This window comes from Atractosteus spatula, chromosome 11, assembly GCF_055471065.1.
Source record: "Atractosteus spatula isolate fAtrSpa1 chromosome 11, fAtrSpa1.hap1, whole genome shotgun sequence".
Classification (NCBI taxonomy): Eukaryota; Metazoa; Chordata; class Actinopteri; order Semionotiformes; family Lepisosteidae; genus Atractosteus; species Atractosteus spatula.
In genome coordinates this window covers 1,701,727-1,720,689 of record NC_142716.1, presented here as the reverse complement: position 1 = coordinate 1,720,689, position 18,963 = coordinate 1,701,727, and the positions used below count along the sequence as shown (strand labels likewise).

Sequence of the window (18,963 nt, the reverse complement as noted above, 5' to 3'; positions counted from 1 at the left end):
TCAGAAATCCATCTCTCTCTCTTTTAATCGGATTATAGACGTGCAATATCACTGTTTTCGCTACATCCAAATACAATTCACTTGGGGGTTTTTTTCAGTTCTGCTGCTTGGTTTTTTTTTTAGCCTGCGGTTAATATCCCATTTTTTTCCGAGAGAAAGGATTGTTGTCAGTCATTGAGCAATCAGGAAGCTCATGTTCAGCACAGGTGTCTGCCATGCCAGGCTTCAGGAGTGGAGAGGCCTGCTGTCATCAGCTCAAAGGCAGAGGTGGCCACCTGCTGGCAGACAAAAGTAATTGACTCCGAGGTGCATCATTGCATCTAATTTTGTAAGGCACTGTTAACATTCAAGGTTCATTCCATGCTGAAAGGGAAAGAAAAGAGACACAACATTTCGGCTGTGGCGTAGGCTTAGGCTTTTCCTTTGCAGCCTGTGTGTGCTGACGCAGCTCCCTGCTTAACGGTTAACATCACTGTGCGTTTCTTTCTCGGCAGGGTTTAGAGATTGTGTTCCGTGTTGGATTAGCTATCCTGCAAATGAATCAAGCAGAACTCATGCAGCTTGACATGGAGGGAATGTTACAGGTAAGACATAATTTCTTCTTAAACAATAAGGATTTTGTGACAAGATGCTGTAGTTTTTACTGCACAAACATTTTTGAAGCCCACATTTACATCTACCGGGAGGAAACTTTGAGTCCAAGAAATGCCTTCCTTTTGCTGGCATTATTTCTGTTTTTGTTAGGCGGGTTACATCTCACAGTGTTATCTCCTGAAAGGAGAGAGCCGATCCCTTTCTCACTCTCTGCCTCTCTAGAATTGGATCTGTGGCACGCTTGAATGTCAGGATTGTGGAAGGATAAAAAAAGGAAAGCACAGGAAGAGCAGACCTTGTGTGGCAAAAACAAGCCTCTCCAATATTCTGAGCAAGGCCTGCTTTGCTCTTCTCACGAGAGGCACAGTAAGAGTTAAACTTCAGTTCGTTCTGTAGCGAGTCGCTCCCTGAAGGCTGTGGCTGTGGCGCCCCCAGCTGGAGGCTCGGTGTGCGTGCAGCTGGCTGTGGCCATGTGCACCGGTGCGAGGGACTGGTCAGCGGTCTGCCGAGCTCATGTCCCGCTGTCTTGCAGTACTTCCAGAAGGTCATCCCGCACCAGCTGGACAGCGGGCCAGACAAGGTGATCCAGGCTGCGTTTCAAGTCAAATACAACGCCAAGAAAATGAAGAAGTAAGTGTCTGTCATCGCCGCCCAGAGCTTCCTCAGGAGCTCGCAGCCCTGTGAAAGAACAGAGCCGTGAGAACAAAGACTTACCCAGCCCTTCCTTGATGAGTGCCTTGTTCCACACCCCCACAAGCCTTTTTGTAAAGAAGTGCCCCTTGTCTAAATGCACTTCCATGTAGTTTCCACTTGTGCCCTCTGGTTCATGATGCACTGTTGATCCTGAAGGGCCGCGTGCCTCTTGAATACCTGTATTCGCGGTACTCTCTGTTCATGACCACAGTCAGTTCATTCAGCCTGTCCGGGTTGTGGAAATGAAGCGAAGTGTGAGAGTCTTGCATTGCGGAGAGAGTGACTGTCTTAGTGTGAGATGGGGTCTGCTCTAATTATAATGGCTTTCCTGTCAGGCTACGGTTTAGTTACCTTAGCTGTGCGCTGCTGTTTTTCAGGTTAGAGAAGGAATACACTACCATAAAAACTAAGGAGATGGAAGAACAAGTTGAAATCAAGGTAAGTTTGGTGAGGGCCTCACAAGCCGATGGGCACTTGTGTTCCTGTACTGTGCTGTTAGGAGCAGCCCTGGTTCAGAAAGTGGGTGAAGATTTGCACTCCTTCGAGAGAGATCCCCGGCTGCTCCGAGAAGTGTGTGTGCGCTGCGCACAGACGGAGCCCAGGAGATGGGTTGGGGACCAAGCCTCTTTGACCTGTAGAGGAGACGCCCCAGTGTACTGGCTCGGCCTGTCATGTTCATCCGTTTCTCTCACGTGAGCCTCTGTCTTCCAGAGACTGCGCACGGAGAACCGACTGCTGAAGCAGCGCATTGACACCCTGGAGAAAGTGAGTACTGTTAGACCAGTATGGACCAGGTATTGAATAAATAACCCGCATCTTTTATTTTACTGTAATCCTCAGACAGCAGCACGTATCCTGGTAACTAACTAAGAAAATGCTAGTCTTCTGTGTGTATTATTTTGGGCAACTAAGACACACTGGTCTTGTTCACTAACTGGGCTTGCACAGTATACATTTATTAATGAGCAATGCACAACATTTTTTGTGTATTTTGAGGAAAAGTCGGCTTTGCTTGTTTTTTTGTTGTTGATTTGCTTAATAATAAAAATCACCATGTTTTCTAAGATTTCCAGAAACCTGGTGTAGCTGGAGTTTAGTTTTGTTTATCCCATTGAAAATGCATTCAGAAATCGTAACCAGCAGTTATGATTTTAGCAGCCTTTTTAAAACGGCAGTGTTTTCAGAGCACTGTAACACTGGCATGGTAAGCTGGAATAATATGTGGCTGATTTCATTAAAAATACTAAACGACATTTGCTGATGGCCAGACTTGCACTAATGTTCTATTCCAAACGAAGCCTGGAGTCGAGTACGGGCCTGCTAGGGCATATGAGTACTTCAGCCCTCAGTTCTGAAGTTCTTCTGTAAAGTAGCTCATGTTTTGCTTTAAAGGGGAACTGCAGTCCCAATTTTTCAGACCGGTTATAAAATCTTGGTCACAAAATAAATATATTGACGGTGCAGAATTTTTTACAAATTTTGAATTAAGACTGTGGACTTTGTTAAAGTACTATTTGGTCATCATTGTTGTCGCAAAAACCCCCTGGTCTTGCCACAGGCGAGAGCGAGGGTTCACGCAAATAGCCAGTGGAAGTGGCCCTTCCTGCTCACTAGTCTCTGTAATGACTATTGTATTGTGATGTACGAGCAAAAAAAGTACAGGTTATGCAGCAGACATTTCACTGCAAGTAATGTATTTATCGGCAAAACCACCTTGAAATTGAGAGCAATATTTCTATTGGATTAAAAGAGGTAAATTCACAAACCTGCCTGTTTACAGTGTAATAGGGCAGCATCACATCACCGGATGTTTTGTTGCCTCGTTCTGAATCACAGAACATGGCGCTGCGTATACTGGGAAATCACGTCTGTTTTGTGATGTAAACAGGTGGTTTTACAAGTAACTGCACATTTTACTTTTATTGTGGTTTGAAATGCACTCATGCGCTGCTGAATCTTTCTGACCCCGAAGTATAAAAGTAGCGTTGCAGTTCCCCTTTAAATATGACCTAATCTAATTGTGGAGCTGGAGTGACTGTCCGTACCAGAACATACCCCAGTGCCTCCCCTGCGTGCGTGGTCGAGAGGCGGTCTGTGCCGTCCCCAAGCGCCGCGCGTGCAGCGATGAGATTGCAGGTCTGGGACTCGATGGGCCTACGAGACTCTGGGAGGCCACGAGCACAAGTCTCCTCCGCAGCAGGAGGCGGAGCAGGGACCGGGCTCCTCCCTTGCATGGCGAGCACAGGGGCCGGGGGCCGACAGGGGGCGCTCCTGGGCTGGACGAGGCTTGTAGGGGCGCGGGGGGCTGGAAGGCCGAGCTTGTGACTGGAGCACACCCAGACTGACGCACCCCAGCACGTACCCAACTGACACGGAGGCGTGGTTTCTCGTCTGACCCTGCACGTCTGTCCTGCGCTCTGCTTCCCTCGCACTTCTGCTCCTTGCTCACTGCTGTACTTAACCCTCCTGAATCCTGAGGCTGCTGTTCCTTTTCTCCCTCCTTGATGGCCAAATTGCACGCTGCCCAGGCCCACGAGCGATTCAACCCAATCTGTCTTCTGTTAAGAAAATCAAGAGGAAGAAATCCGAACATGTCAAAATCAATATTGTCACTTCTTTTTATTGATTCTTTGGTTTTTCTCTCTTATGCTTCTGTGTGTATTTTGTTTTTACCTTTTATAGGAAAGTGCTTCCTTGGCAGATAGATTGATCCAGGTATATCTTTATGCTTTCCTTTTGCCTTTGTTAAATAGAAATGCTGCAGCTTTCTCTTTTTCAAAAGAGAGAAAGCTGGCTCTCCTTTCATGTGCATGTGTTTCCATCAATCTTAGACATCATTGCTCCTGCTCTGTACTGTTAGGTATAACATTTCATCTGAATTAGGTTAGATGTGAAGTAATCCTCCCTGCTTTTAAAAATGCGGAATAAATCCATTCGAAAATCAGTGAGAACTCATTGTTGAAACTTGCATGAACAATCAGGCAATCGCATGCCCTTGTAATTCTGTGTTTAAAGAAACAAAGTATTAAAAATAAAATCCCCGCCATTCCCCAATTAAGCCCTACTTGTTAGACAGCATGCTTCTTTTACACATAGAGGAATGTCCAGATTCCGCCTTGCTTTGCAACTCATCGATAATCCTCACGCCATAATTATGTCACAAGGGACAAGTGACAAGGGCACAAGAGGCTGAGGAAAACTACCTCATAAAACGGGAGCTGGCCACCGTCAAACAGCAGAGCGATGAGGCCAGCGCTCAGCTGGAGCAGGCCCAGAGCACCATCAGGGAGCTCCAGCAGCGGCACGAAGGGGTAAGGAGCCCCTTACCGGGGGGAGCGTGCACAGCCGTCGCCGTTTCCTCTGTCCCTCAGACACAGGGCCCGGAGAGCCGTCCTGATCGGGGCTCTTCCTCTGCCCCCGGTCCGAGACGCGCTGCCCCGCCTAGAAGGGCAGAGCGGTTCGGTCCCCCTCCGTTGGTGATGACATCAGCATCGTCACCTTCTCCGCTACTGGGGGGGTTGGTCAGCCCTGGTCCAGCAGAGCCACAGTCTCTGTCTGACTCCACTAAGCAGGCGGGTTCTGAAGCATCGGGGTCCTGTGGCTCTCGGGACGACAGCTGGCCAGTCGTGACCCGAGCAGAACCCGTTGACACCAGACTGATCAAAGCTCGCACGTGTTCCTGGTATTTTCAGACTGGGGAGGGATGGGAGACTGACGGCGCCTGTCGCGCTAGGTTTCTCCAGGACCAGGTTGGGTCCCGGCGTTGAGCATTTAGAGGTCGTCTTAGTGCACCTGCAGTCTGGCTCTGTTCTTTCGGTTCGGTAGTGTCGTACGTCCCAGACCACATTAGCCAAGTCTGCTGTTGCCTTCGGCGTTTCACGAAAGGCACATGTGCCAGTGATAGCTCCTCTTGTGGGCTAGCTCACGTTCGCCTTGTTTGCCATTGCACGGCACTTTGAGGAAAAGGCCTGGTCTGCTACTGCTTTACACTTTTTAGACACTAAGATGCATCGCGTGCTGGGTCATTCCCCAGTACTTCGGACAGGATGTTGTCACTCCTATTATTGTTCTGCTGGCGAAGGGCTGTCTTGGTGAAGTTGGTTTGAAAAGCAATAGTTTACATTCTCACTGTTGACAGTTGTACTGACTGAGGTTGTCTGTCCAAACTCTGGTGTTGCTGCTCTGTGAATTCCATTGCATTTTGATCGGCAGCCACAGGCACATAAAAGGAAATGGTAACCACATACATTTATGGATAATTAACGCTGCATTAAGCAGGAGGCACACGATTTATTGAAACACGGCAATGAAGAAATATTTGAGAGAGAATGAATCTTGCCTTAGTAACCTCCTTTGTAGGCATCTTCTCCAGTCATCATCACCTGTGTCTGTAGACACACTTAACTCTGTCTTTCTCCACATCTCATCCACCTCTGTCATTGCGGTCGCCTCTAGATAAGACTCAGCCCAGGTAGAAACGATTGACTACTGACTTTCCAGTAGCTCCATTGATCTGTGTCTTCTATCTGTGTGTCTTTTGTCCTTCGTTGCTGGGTTTTTTTGCATGAGTGAGCTTGAATGCGCTGCTTGTGTCTGCTGCGGTTCCTGTGGACTTGTTGGATTTGTCTTCATGTTTAGGGAGGGGGGTGTTTTGTCGACTTTCAGAGAAGCTTAGAGGTGAAAAGACGAGTAGGAGACAGGCTACCAGTTTGTCTCGTCAAAGGCGGATTTCCACATGGGCTGGGCAGTGCAAGTGTTTCCTCTGTTCGCGAACGGGCACCCAGCGGCACCATCAGTACCAGTCTGAGGGAAGACCTACTTGTTTGATTTCCAGTGTTAGAAGATCATAAGCATCTGTCCAGATATCTCACTGAATACTCACCTTAGTCTCGCTAACAGAAACCATCAAAGTATTCCACGTGGATAACATGCATGTTTCTGTCCTTAAAGACTTTAGCCAGAGCTCATGCCTAAGAAGTGAGAAACGTGTTTTCGAAATGTCTGCTTTTCCAGCGTTTCCCCGACGCAGTCAGATGGCCCGCTGAGCACGGCCTGCGCTATTTAAACTGAACAGGAACCTGTCAGGGTAAAAAAAGAACAGAACTCTAAACAGAGTCCTAAACCACCACTTACACAGTTAGAGCAGGAAGCCAGGAGGACCCGAGGGTGTGGAGTGGGCACGACTGCAGGCCTGCTCCCTGCCGGGACAGTGCGACGCCAGCGTTTCCAGACACCAGGCCCTGCGCTCTGCCACCGCTGCATGTCCGTGTGGAGTCTGCGCACTGCCCGGCTTTCAGAGGACCATGAAAGTCAGCCGTGGGAGTAACTCTGCCTGCGCACGTCACCTCTGAATATCGCAGCGTATCGGGGTGACACTGCCGGTTTCAGTGGAGAAGGCTCGTGGGGCAACGTTTAACACGTAGCGACAGTGCAGTTAACAGAAATAAAGACCTGGGCCGGCCTCCAGTTCTCCATGTGGAGTTTGTCTCCTGTTCCACAGCTGTGTGCACTCGCAGGCTAGAACGTTAGGAACTCCTGGTAGACAGCGTGTGGCTGTCCTGAGGAGCACGCGACGGACCGCTTTCTTCCCTGGCCAGAATAACCCTCATCCTCATCCTCATCACAGGCTCACGGGTGCCGGGAGGGGATGGGTCTGGGCTTCGTACACTTGATCCTCCTTGATCCTCCTGCTGTTCCCAGAGGCCCAGCCCGTTGTCTGCAAGGAAGGCCGAGCGTCTTCGACCAGTGTGCGTGCACGCGCGACCCCAAGACGGCACGTTTTTGTGGGCGCCTACTGCTGCCCTTTTGAATCTCCTCTCTCTCCTGCCCCCTATGATGTTGAATTCTGAATAGAGATCTCTGTTTATAGGAGTGACTCCTGTTCCCGGAGCTGACAGGTCAGGCTGGTTTCTGTTTGCAATTGGCTTTGCAGTGGGGTTTATTATTTCAGTATGCAGATGTCTTGCAGAACGTAGTGTTGGCTTAGTGTGGCTCAGTGTTTTACGTGATGTTTCCCTCAGTAACCTTTTTAAAGAAATCGTAGAAGTACAGGAAGCAGATTTTCTCCATTTTTTTTTTAGTGTTCTAGTAAGAAACTGAAACATGCTTTGATGCGACAGTTTCATTGGCGAGCTTGTCCTATATCCCCACGTACTTCCAGACAAAATATTAAAAGCTGTTTTCTTTGTTTTAAAGCATCCATCATCATTCATGAAACATTTCATACATTATCATCTCTTCATAAATTGTGCTCAGTCAGACTGTCTTTTGAAAAGAAACTGAAGAGTATGTGTGAGAGAAAACAAATTGTCATTATTATTACCGAACATTTATATATGGAATATATTTACGCTTGTGTAAAACAGACCAATTTTACATTCCATTGTCGGAGAATCTGTTTTTTAAACCATTGTTCTTAAACGCCGGTCTGCTGGTGAATTGTCTGGGCAGCTTGTTCCAGACTCCCACAACCCTCACTTTGGGTAAAGAAGTGCTTCCTGGTCTTTCCTTGTCAGTCTGGATAGTTGACGCACTCTTCCATGTCGGCGTATTGAATTAGGATTCCCAGTCCCTGTATCAGAAATGTAATTCACCTGACCAGGTTTTGTACGACACCCAGCACTGTGGCTTCAGTGAAGGTCCGTCAGCTCCCTGCTGCTGCTACTGCAGAGCAGAAACAAAACGGGCAAAGGTGGGTGATGGCTTCCAACATTCGTGCGACAACGTTTTTTTTCTTCTTAAACAAAAATCTGGATTCTCCTTTGAGTTGAGAATGGTTTTAGATTTCAGTTAACTTCTTCTACACGGCAGTGCAGTTTGAACTTAGCTGGAAAGATCCCTGCTGAACTCTCTCTCTCCATCCCTTCGTATCAGCAAGGCGGCGTCGAAGGGAGCAATCCCCTGACAGGGAGCAATCCGTTTTTTTACTGTGAGCTCTCCGGCTGTGTGTTTAGGAAAATCTCGAAACCTCTCTCACTCTGTGAAGTGTGCAGTTACCCGTGAAAGGCTGTCGGAATGGGGAGCACGACTCGCGCGACCCTGGCCCGGTCTGGCCCGGTCTGGCCCGGTCTGGCCCGGTCTGGCCCGGTCCTCAAGCAGCTCCTCTTCCCCCAGGCCAAAGCCCACCCCCGCTACTCGGAGGAGTACGTGCTGCAGCTGGAGCGGGAGCTGGTCCAGGCCCGCCTCCGGGAGGCCGAGTCCCAGTGCGCCCTGAAGGACATGCAGGACAAGGTCCTGGACATGGAGAAGGTGAGGCCACCCGCCAGGCCGCGCTCCCCTGTGCTCGGGAGCTCAGTTAACCCTCCCTCTTGACGGGGGTCACCTCTTTCAGAGTGTACTCTTACAGGAAAGAGTAGGAGCGCTGAACTGCTGGCGTCTTCCTTGCTGCTCATCTTTAGGGACATCCGTTTGCCTCCTAAAAATATAAAGACACTGCTCCCCCTTTATGAACCTGCACTGTGTCCTGTGATAATAATCCTTTTCACTCTGTCGTGCAGTTCTGCGAGTCACTGCTCATCTCTGCAAACTGCCCTGAAGAGAGAACCACAGCAAACGAGCTCGTGTGGTTTTTTTTAGTGCCTCGCGTTAGACATCAAGCCCGGGCGTCTGTGGCCATGTCTTCAGCGTGTCTTTCCTGTGTCAGTTGCACCTCACTGGGACAGGGCGATACCAGTGCTCGTTTCAGGAGCAGCATGCCCTTTTCCTCTCGCCCTGTAAGAACCGGCACGGTATCGAACGCTGGCTGACATCGCTGCGGCCGCTCGGCCGGTCAGGCTTGCGTCGCGGGCGAGGGCCGGGTGTCACTGTCCTCTGACGGCCGCTTCATGTCTGCTGCCTGCCGCAGAGAAACAACTCCCTCCCGGACGAGAGCAACGTGGTGCAGCTCCAGGAGGAGCTGATCGCGGTGAAGCTGAGGGAGGCCGAGGCGCTGACGGGCCTGAAGGAGCTGCGGCAGCAGGTGAAGGACCTGGAAGAGCACTGGCAGGTAAGCAGCCTTCACACGACCGGCAGCCCCTCCTGTCCCTGCGGGCTGCTCCGGCCGCAACTCCAGGGGCAGCTTTCCAGCAGAAAACTGGGCTGGAGGAGAGAGGGAGAGGGAGACAGGGTGAGAAACACGAGGAGGGAGAGGGAGACAGGGTGAGAAACACAAGGAGGGAGAGGGAGACAGGGTGAGAAACACGAGGAGGGAGAGGGAGACAGGGTGAGAAACACGAGGAGGGAGCGGGAGACAGGGTGAGAAACACGAGGAGGGAGAGGGAGACAGGGTGAGAAACGCAGGGAGAAGGAGGAAGGAGCAGCCTACCCATGCGCTGCAACACCAGCGGGATGTTTACAGTATGAAGCTGTGCAAGCGAAACATTCTTGCACCAAGTTTCAAAATGGGGAAAAAAAAATCTCTTTCAGTTACAGTACGTGCAGGACACCTCCGAAGTCCGTGGCCTTTGTTCAGCTCTGCTTTGGTTTGTCACGCTTTGGTTAGACGGGCTTTGAGATGGAGGGCATTGTCTGATGCTAAATCATGGACAACAACTGCAGACATTAGTGGCTAGCAAAGCCGGTTAAATTCTGAAAACAGGTTGTTCAGAATTTCTCCCAAGTGATAAAAAAAGGAAAAGGTCTTTCACATTTGGGTGTCCTTGTCTTCAAAGTCCCCAATGCAGAGCAGGCAAGAAGCTTCCCCCAGCAGAGTAACAGGTTTCAGAGGAAAAGCAGGGGGATCGTTACAATGATGCCTACAAATAAGCCGTCTGCCTCCTGCGATGGCCCGCCCACGGGCACGCTCAGTGGAAAATACCAGCTGCTGGCGATGTTCGAGCTTGCTGATGTGACGCATAAGCCCGTGTGAACTTCATTTTGCCAGGTTGTTCAGGTGCAGGTTCATATAAATCCCAACACTGTGCTGCCCTCGACAGTGGAGTCGTCTCCCTCTGGCACCTCGCGCGTGCGGTGTGCGGATCGCAGCCACCCGGCCCAGCAGTCCTGCTGTGGAGGGAGTCCGCTGCCTGGACCTGGAGCCGCCGGCTTCTGGTTCCCCACGAGATGCTTATTAAAATGTGTTGAAGGCGCGTGGGGGAGGACCCTCCCTCTGAAGGGTCAGGGGGCGGCTCCGGCCCCGCGCGGCTCGCGTCGGTGCTGCCGTTGCTGAAGGCAGGCGGCCTGTGTTGCAGAGGCACCTGGCGCGGACGGCGGGCCGGTGGCGGGACAGCCCCAGGAAGAACGCCCTGAACGAGCTGCAGGAGGAGCTCATGAGCGCGCGCCTGCGAGAGGCCGAGTCCCAGGCGGAGCTGAAGGAGACGAGGCAGAGGATGATGGAGCTGGAGACGCAGGTGGGCAAGGGCGTTCGGCTCTCCGAACCAGGAGCAGCTGCTGGGACGGGTTCATTTTCCCCGAGCTGTGAGCTTATAATGGAGTCTCAGACACTCAAATGCAGACTTAGCCATGCCTTCTTGGAATCAAAGCCAATTAGTGCCCTATGTACAGATCCTAACAGCGTTCAAGTAATGCTGACCCACTCTCACATGATTTCATATTGTTTTATGTTATTTTTTTCACCTGTGTCTAGTGCACCACAGAATGTATTGTCTTTTAAATTGTTTTGCATGCTGCTAAAGATATCGCTTTCAGAAGTAATCAGCTGACTTGTCTGCCGGAGAATGCAGTTTGCTTTCTTGAGGTGGGCTTGTAATACTAGAGACCAGGCAGCAGAGGGCAGTGGAGCTCTGTTGTGAAATGGGTGATGTCACGTTCGGACTCCTGATTGATCATCTGCTAATGAAAGTTCATGGGTTTAGAAATATCTAAGATTCGCTTTACTTTCACTTTTTAATTAGCTTTAGACGCAAACAAGCACTGAATCAGGGATAGTTGTATAGACAAAGGTCTTAAACTATAAAACGTGTTATTTTATGATATAGCACGCAGATAGATTAGGTACACAGAAATCTTTTTATTCCTGAAACAGACATTTTAAAGAGATGAGAATGCCGAGTGGTCCTTCAGAATGCCTAGTTTGCGGATGATGTGTTTGGTTAGAAAGGCCTTGAAATATTCCCGCTTGATTTTTGTGACAACGTTCTGGGGAGCCCAGTAGAGGAGAGTTTTGGGCCCTGGGTTCAAATCACTGCTGCTGTATCTTGAGCAAGGAGCTATTCCTCGATATGCTCCAGTTCTACATTTGGGGACCAGCCAGCTGCTGTGGGACTCCCCCTGTAGGGGACCGGAGTCCCACCGGGGGGAGTCCCACACTTGCAGCTCGCCATGGAAACCAGGAGGAGGCCCAGAGCTCGAGGGTGGACCCCAAGGCTCGTGCAGTTGAGCAGGCACTGCTGATGGAGCGAACAGTGCGGCTTGCAGAGGAGATGGCAGACTCGGAGCTGGCCTGGAGCTCTGAAACGTATCGTCGGGGTGAAACGTGCTGTGGGTCCCCACGCAGGAATCTGGGAGCGCTCAGCGGCTGTTCCACTGCTCTGTGGAAAACGCGCACGAGCCACGCCAGTCACCCCTGACCAGGCCAGCAAGGGTGTGTGAAGTGTTTGTGTGAGGTATGATAGTGAACTCCCTTCTTATCTCTTCCTTTTTGCGGAGTCTTGTTTCTTTGCGTCTGCAGAATCAGATCAGCTGCAACCATCTGCGCCGAGCGGAGCAGGAGCTGAGGAGCCTGAGGGAGAGAGTGCAGCTCCTGGGCACCCAGAACAAGGGCCTCCTGGCGCAGCTCCAGGAGCTCAGGAGGAAGCAGGCCGAGACCGAGTGCAAAGTAAGCTCCACCACGTGCCACACGCCACACTCCGCGCCGTGCTGCGCCGTGCTGAAGGACCAGCTCCAGTCCTGGCTTCCTAGCTGGTCAGCACAAATCGGTTCACGCTGCTTTCACAAACTGATTCTTCACATGAATTCATCCGTCTTCCTGACAGCCTTCTAAAGAGGGCTTAAAGGACTTCTAGACCGATATTTTGTTATCTTTTATTACTTTGTCAATGTGGATTAATAGTCAGGGTACTTGCGAGGGTAGCAGGTGAGTAGCGCTGACTGCAGTCCCAACCTGTGGCCACGGGCTTCCAGGATGGGCCTGGGGTCACCAGCGCCCCTCTTTCCAATCGTGGGAGGATGGAGAGTTCACTCTGGGGAGCCTCCCCTAGGCTGAGTGTGTGACCCCCGCCCCCCCCCGCTGCCTTCAGCCTAGAGCCAGCGCTCATCTGAGCGTCGGCGGCTGCTGAGCATGGTTCCAGAGTGACAGGAGCAAGGCCCTACACACGCGTGGTGGGGCTTGAAGTGAACAGGTGGAAACAAGCTTATCGCATGTGAGTTGTAAGCAACCCCATCTCCCCCGAGTACTTTCAATGAGCTCAGGTTGACTTCCTGTAGGGCGTTGGTGCATTGTATTTAAACACCTCGTCCCGGACCACCCAGTCTGTTGTGTTTTTCATCACTCTCCTGACTGCTGTTTACGATACACATTTCCCTTTCAACAGCGCTTTCCCCAGAATGCTCCTCAAAGTCTGGTCGGCCTTAGAAAGAGCGCTGTTGTGTGGAAGGAACGGCTGCACGAAACTGCAGGAAACCTTACAGCACTGCTCTCCTTTTATAAAGCACCAAAACGCAGCTCCTGTTATTTCCAGTGGCCTTGGCTCATCTTTGAAGTACTGGAATATTCCTGAGAACGCGCTTCTTATTTGTCAGTCCTGGTACCAGCCTGTCCGAATCCACAGACCAGGCTCTTGGAAGAAGGCGCAGGCAGTGCAGACTGTGCAGTGAGCATGGTGCTTGATGTGACACCCAGATAACCTCTTGCACAGACACTTCAAGCAAAGTAATCTGAGCACTAAAAATTCTACTGAATGTGCTTGACTGCCGAGGGGCTAGGATGATTTGTATTTTGTCATTGCAAAAGCTGCGAGTTTCCCAAACAGGGCCATATCAGTAGATCATTCCCCTAATACCCAAAAGCCCAGTCTTAACAGGAACCAGGCTCTTCTGCTTTCTGCTGTGGTGAGAGTTTTGCCATTGACGTTTGAAGAGATAACAACTGCTCGGTAATGGTCTCAGTAGATGTTGTCTAACTGTCCTCGGCAAAACCCAGGCCAGCTTGAGGTCCTTCAACTCTTGAGGGGATGAAGCAATATCTGCACTGCTGGTTGAGCAACGAGGTGTCTTTTTTTTAAGGTAAACATGTCACCTCCACCTCTGTGTTAGCAGGGGCCTTGTATTTCACCTGTGAATCCAAAAGTCCAGAACAGTGTCAGTGACCATTAATGACCCCGTGCAGGAAAGCCGACTGTTGGTTAATTAACAAGTATTTAATTGCACAGTAAATCCTGAGATCATTTCCCAGATCAGATGATCCAATCCCAGCTGCCCTAAACTCCCGAGATCTGTCAAGGTTAGTTCATTCTACAGGAACTGATACTGATGGCTGCTTTGGTGCAGTATATAGGAAGAGCTTCAGGGAATGCGTCAGATAGACAGCGGATTGAAAACTGTCTGACCGAGCAGCAGGAGTTTGGCAGCTCTCAGTGCGGAACGGACAGATGAATCATCTCTGCTGTCGGCAGCGGTCGGGGGATGATCGACGTGCAGCTGAGGGGAGATTCTGGTCGGAGAGTGAAGGAGACTTTCTGTAGCGAAAGGGCAGGCCGGGGGTGCAGGAACTCCCCCGGGGGGCTCTGTGAATCCCCCCAGACCAGAGCCCCCCTGGGGGGACAAGCTGCCAAAACAGCTGTACGGGACTGAAGGGCCGACTCTGTTCTGTGTTTTGTTTGTGTCATTTACAAGCCTTGCTCCTGCCCTGGCTGGTGAGCTCGGTGGATTCATTTAGTGTTCTCCAAGTCCCCCAGCTCACGCTCATGGGGCGTCTGAGGCTGGCTGTGGCTGTGTGAGGACTCCATCGTGTCCTGCCTTGTGGGTTGGGAGGTTAGAGCACAGCTAGCTTGCGCGATCCCAAGTGTTTCTGGGTTTTTCCGTTCAGTGGGTAGCGTTCGGCGAGTGAAACAGCAGCTAATAAGACAGAAGACCTCGATCCTGTTGAAGTCGTCAGGCCTGCCTCTATTCAGAAACAGTTCTTTGCGTTTCAGTATTCATGCCATCTGGACTAGCAGTGAGCTGAATAAACTTTTTTTTTAACCAAAATTAGTTTCAGATAGTTTTAGATGTTCTTTTGATGAAGTTTTAAAACAAAATAAAATCCAGTGTTTTGGTAATTCCAATGTTGCATACTTCTGATCACTTGATCCTTAGCAAGGAATCATTTTTTTTCCTTTAACCTGGTGTTTCAGTGCTATCCTACACTAACTCGCTTGTGAATTTTAATGGAAGTTTGAAAATCGTCTGTTGAAGTGTTGCTTTATGTTGCTTGATCATTATCACAAGCTGAAGCATTTCAACACCATTTGTTTAGTGTTTACCCCATTCTGTTTTTTCATGTACTTTTTTATGAGCTGGAATACGTAGAAAATGGGAAAAAAACGTTCTCATGGAGCTTGTGAGCCAAGTTATTTTGGATTAAAGCCTTTTATCCTTTTAGGTTGTTTTCTGAGACTTTTGATGTTTCCAGTGACGTTTCCAGTGACGAAGTCCTGTAGCTGTGATTTGAATAAAATGAACTTGATCTGTATTGATACGTGTGATATGTATTTTTGATTGATGTGAGGAATATTATTCCCGATGTTAGACCTGGCTCAGTTGAATTTGACAGCACACACTTTCAGCTGTTCTCCTGCTTGATGACTCCGTAGCCTCCTGGATTTGCATGTAAAGAGTCCATGAAAACGTGAGTGTGCTTGACTTAGTCTTGGTTAAGCTTGTTAGTGATGGATGCTTACAGAACCCTTCTGAATTGTCTTTATCACACGCCGATCACCGGGGTCAAGACCCGCGTCTCTGGGCTCAGACTACGCCAGCAGAAAACTGCAATGCTTGTTGTTGTTGTTGTTGTTGTTGTTGTTGTTGTTTTTTTCTTGCTTTTTTTGTCCCGTCTAAAGTTTCCGAGTTACATCCACGAGGCCGAGCTGAACCCTCTTCTCAGATTCGGTCGCAGCTGCAGGAGCAGCGTTGTGATTTACTCCAGGAGAGGTCGGGGACTTTTCCAAATGGCAGTTTAAAATATTCAGAATGGAAGTAATCCAGAGAGCCGAAGAAGAAGTCTGTACCAGGGGAGACAAGAGGCCGCAGCGCACGAGCTTGTGTTACTGTTACTGTGCTCCTGTTTCATTTAGGTTGGGAATCACCATCTCGAACTCGCCCACGTGTGCTTGTAGCCTGCTTGTTCACTCGCGCTGATGGCTAAACGGGAACTTTGTTCCGTCTCGTGCTGGTAACATCTATACCGGGGCAGGGCTGCGGCGCCCCGTGGGCCGGGCCGGGCCATGGGTTCAAGCGCCGAGCTTTCCCAGCTCACGGCCCGTTTCTGCTTCCAGAATAAAGAGGAGGTGATGGCCGTGCGGCTGCGGGAGGCAGACAACATCGCCGCCATGGCGGAGCTGCAGCAGCAGATCGCCGAGCTGGAGATCCAGGTAGGGGCCGCGAGACGCTCGCTCCCTCGCTCGCTCGCTCTGCCCCGTGCCGCGTCTCGCCGGGCCCGTGCCCGGGGGGGGGGGTGATGTGTGGGTTGGGAATAGATGAGCAAGGAAGCGATGCTCGTGCGTGTGCGTGTGGGTGTGTTCGTTCTGTTTGTTCTGTGTGTCCCCGCGGGCAGTGAGGAGATCAGCACCTCTTCGACATCTGTGAAGCACTCTGAAGCTGACCCTTCAACCCCCTTTCTAGTGACTTTTTGTCTACACAGCACTACGACTATAAATATCTGTTTTCCATGCTGCTTAACCCACGGTACGGACTCTTTTTTCAGTTTAAAGAGATCCCGTCAGAAAGCGTTTGACTGCAGGAGATGTGTTTGCTGCTGCTGTGCGTTTCCCTTGGTGGTTGCAGAGCAGAAAAAAAAAAGTGAAGTTGTAAAGCAAAACAAACCCGCACGCTCTTATCTTGCAGCTGCACTTCCTGGTCACCACAGGAGGGAGTTGCTGGCCCAGCACTGCTGGGAGGCCCTGATAAGACCCCAGGGCGCCGAGCGCAGCAGGTGTCAGGAGCGTACAGGCTCTGCAGCTCGAGCTCTGTCTGAGGTTATGGGGGCACAGCCCCTGGAATCTGTGCAGCATGAGATAGCAAGAGCAGCTCGCCTTTATCTCTCCTTCGCAAGAACTCAGAACGCTCGCTGGAGGCCGCGCGACTCCTCTTCTACAAAAAAACCTCACCCACTTGCGAAAGACCGAGCCCCCACACCGGCTCGGAGCCTTTTCCCGGCTGTGTGGTAGATCTGAAATCTGCGGGCGGGACTCTCCTGTCACACCCTCCAGAAAGAGTTTCTGTGTCCCCTGTGTGAAGACTTGGATATCGTGGATCTGGACAGGATGTGCCTGGCCTTACTGGGACAGTGCCGCCTTTTGTGCTTAAATCTACGGGTATGCGGTGTATCCAGGCCAGCGTTTGTGCTTAATCATTTCTTCTTCACACCTTGGTGCAGAAACCTTGCAACATGCCGTTCATTTCTCACCGTGGCCATACTCGTTTCTGAGCCACGTGCTTCAGAACACCAGCCAGCATGTTACTCTCCTGTGTGTCCTTCACTTGGCATGTGCTAATCTGTCAAATGAGACCCGTCTTCCTCTGGTGCGCTCGGGCAAGTAAAGAGAAAAGTACGGATCGCTGTTTCTTGATCGCTGGCAGAAGAATTGAGTTCCAATTCAGCTCTTCTTCGACACTGACTTAAAGCTGTCAGAGGCTACGATGCGATCCGCTGCCTGACGGGAAAAAAAGGTTACATTACCATGGTGATGTACAAAATAGCGTTATTTGACTGAAATGATTTTAAATACCAGTAAAAAAGCCCTGATGTCATTTCTGCATGATGACATTTTGCTGCCCATGTTGCACCACGGCCACATGTCTGAGGGTGGGGGCAGAATCGCAGTCGTGGCACTGATCCCATGATAAGTGCATAGGAACTGCTGCAGTGTAAAAATAAAGGTTCCTGCTTTGAGTGCAGGCAGAGTGAAGCATAACTGATTTTGTGATTAACCTCCCTCTTCGAGTCATTAGCCTTCCGTATCTATCTGACTTGTCTTATCTGTTTTCTGTGCGTTTTCTTACAAAGTCGAAAGACCTGGTTAGAAATCTTGTGAGTTCATAACACGGAAGCCGAAGTCTAATTTTAGTTCTGCCATGTTTCTCCTATCACAGTAAGCTGACTTACTTTCCTCGGCAGGTATTTTTTTTGCAAGACAGTTTTAATCTGATAGATTTGGGGTGAGGGGGGTGGTGCTCATTATTGTTGCTGCACCACAGCTCTTTGGTCCTGGGTTCAATTCTGGAAGGAAGTGCCTCCTGTGTGGAGTTTGCATACTTTCCCTGCGTTTCAGAGGTACACTTTCCTCCAGCAGTCCAGATACACACTACCCAGACTGTCATCTCTAGAGTGCCCCCTATCGGTGTGTGACTGTAATGCGTCCTGTGCCTGCTAGGTTAGGCATCCCTCTAATGGATGGATTTTAATCTGAAATTAAAGTGCCCATTCAGGAAGTTTAATCAATGTCTGATAGTTTGTTTTGATTGAATTAGAACATCCAGAGTGCAGTTTAATAATGGACATTTTTCTCATGTGTCCAGATCTGTAATATCTTAGCTATTTAAACCTAGCCAGACCTTCACATACATTTCATGGTATGCAATTAATCACGGTTCAAAATAAAATGTTTATCACCTGAAAGTGCATTCAGCTGAATTGTTTTTCTGACCTAGGATGCGTGTTGCTGCCGTGTATGTGAAACACCCATTCAGGTCACTTCATCTTTAAATATAAGATGTTTTATTCAAGTATCAAAACTAAACTCTGAGTAGAGCATCTTCCGTTTCAGATGTCCAAGTATGGTTTTGAGTTTATGGTGAAGTATGTGCTGCTGTGGTATGTTCTCGTTTTTTCGCCCAGATGTGTTTATTCATTGCTCGGCAGGGTGGGGAACTCCTCACGGTCCATTCCCAGTCTCCCTGCTGGAGAGCTTAATTCCGCGGTTGTGGGGAGCTGGCCTCCACTCTGTGCCACCGAGCCACAGTAGTCCGTTCAGAAACGTTCAGGCGAACGCAGAGAGGCTCTTTTTTTCCACTCCGTCAAGAGTTGAAAAACTCATTGCTTCCCCCGTTCGTGTGTTAGACTTGATTCTCGCTGAGGCAGACGGTTTACAGTAAAATACAAGGATCCTGGGTGTAATCTTGAAAGAGGCAAAGAAATGAAAGTCTTGATTTGAAGGAAATGAAGCACTTCAAAGGAAGCTGGTGAGGCTCACGCCCAGGGCTGTTTTTTCCACTTGTACCCAAGGGGTGGGTGAAGATCAAGGGTGATGCACCAACACGCCACCGTCGCATCATGCGTCTCGAGAACTTTGTGCAGCGTAGAGGGGAGAACAAGAAAAAAGTGTGAGACGTTAGATGTCTAGTTTTAAAATTGTACGCATACGTGTACGCCCACGGTACTACTGATTTAGATATTTAACAGAAATGACAGATTTAAATCACTGAAGGATGGTGCAGGTCATATTCAGGTCATGTGAGAGACAATGGCTTAGAGACAAGAAACTGTTGATCAGAAAGGTGGGGATGTTAAGGGGCACTTTCCACTGTGTGCCGGCTTGTGCACTG

The 18,963-nt window shown here is 49.9% G+C and overlaps 1 protein-coding gene across 5 annotated transcripts in view; it reads left to right on the top strand.

Moving 5' to 3' along the window:
* LOC148823284 (ecotropic viral integration site 5 protein homolog) overlaps nucleotides 1-18,963 on the top strand; it is a 69,091-nt gene that overhangs the window by 32,657 nt on the left and 17,471 nt on the right. For 4 of the 5 annotated variants that reach the window (XM_088927423.1, XM_088927419.1, XM_088927420.1 and 1 more), the window contains 11 exons: nucleotides 495-584; nucleotides 1,127-1,224; nucleotides 1,665-1,725; nucleotides 1,999-2,052; nucleotides 3,970-4,002; nucleotides 4,452-4,598; nucleotides 8,401-8,535; nucleotides 9,131-9,271; nucleotides 10,455-10,613; nucleotides 11,894-12,040; nucleotides 15,696-15,791. In XM_088927423.1, coding sequence (XP_088783549.1) covers nucleotides 495-584; nucleotides 1,127-1,224; nucleotides 1,665-1,725; nucleotides 1,999-2,052; nucleotides 3,970-4,002; nucleotides 4,452-4,598; nucleotides 8,401-8,535; nucleotides 9,131-9,271; nucleotides 10,455-10,613; nucleotides 11,894-12,040; nucleotides 15,696-15,791 — 1,161 coding nt within the window. The remainder of the gene's footprint in view (nucleotides 1-494; nucleotides 585-1,126; nucleotides 1,225-1,664; nucleotides 1,726-1,998; nucleotides 2,053-3,969; nucleotides 4,003-4,451; nucleotides 4,599-8,400; nucleotides 8,536-9,130; nucleotides 9,272-10,454; nucleotides 10,614-11,893; nucleotides 12,041-15,695; nucleotides 15,792-18,963) is intronic. The other variant, XM_088927421.1, reaches the window with a different exon arrangement.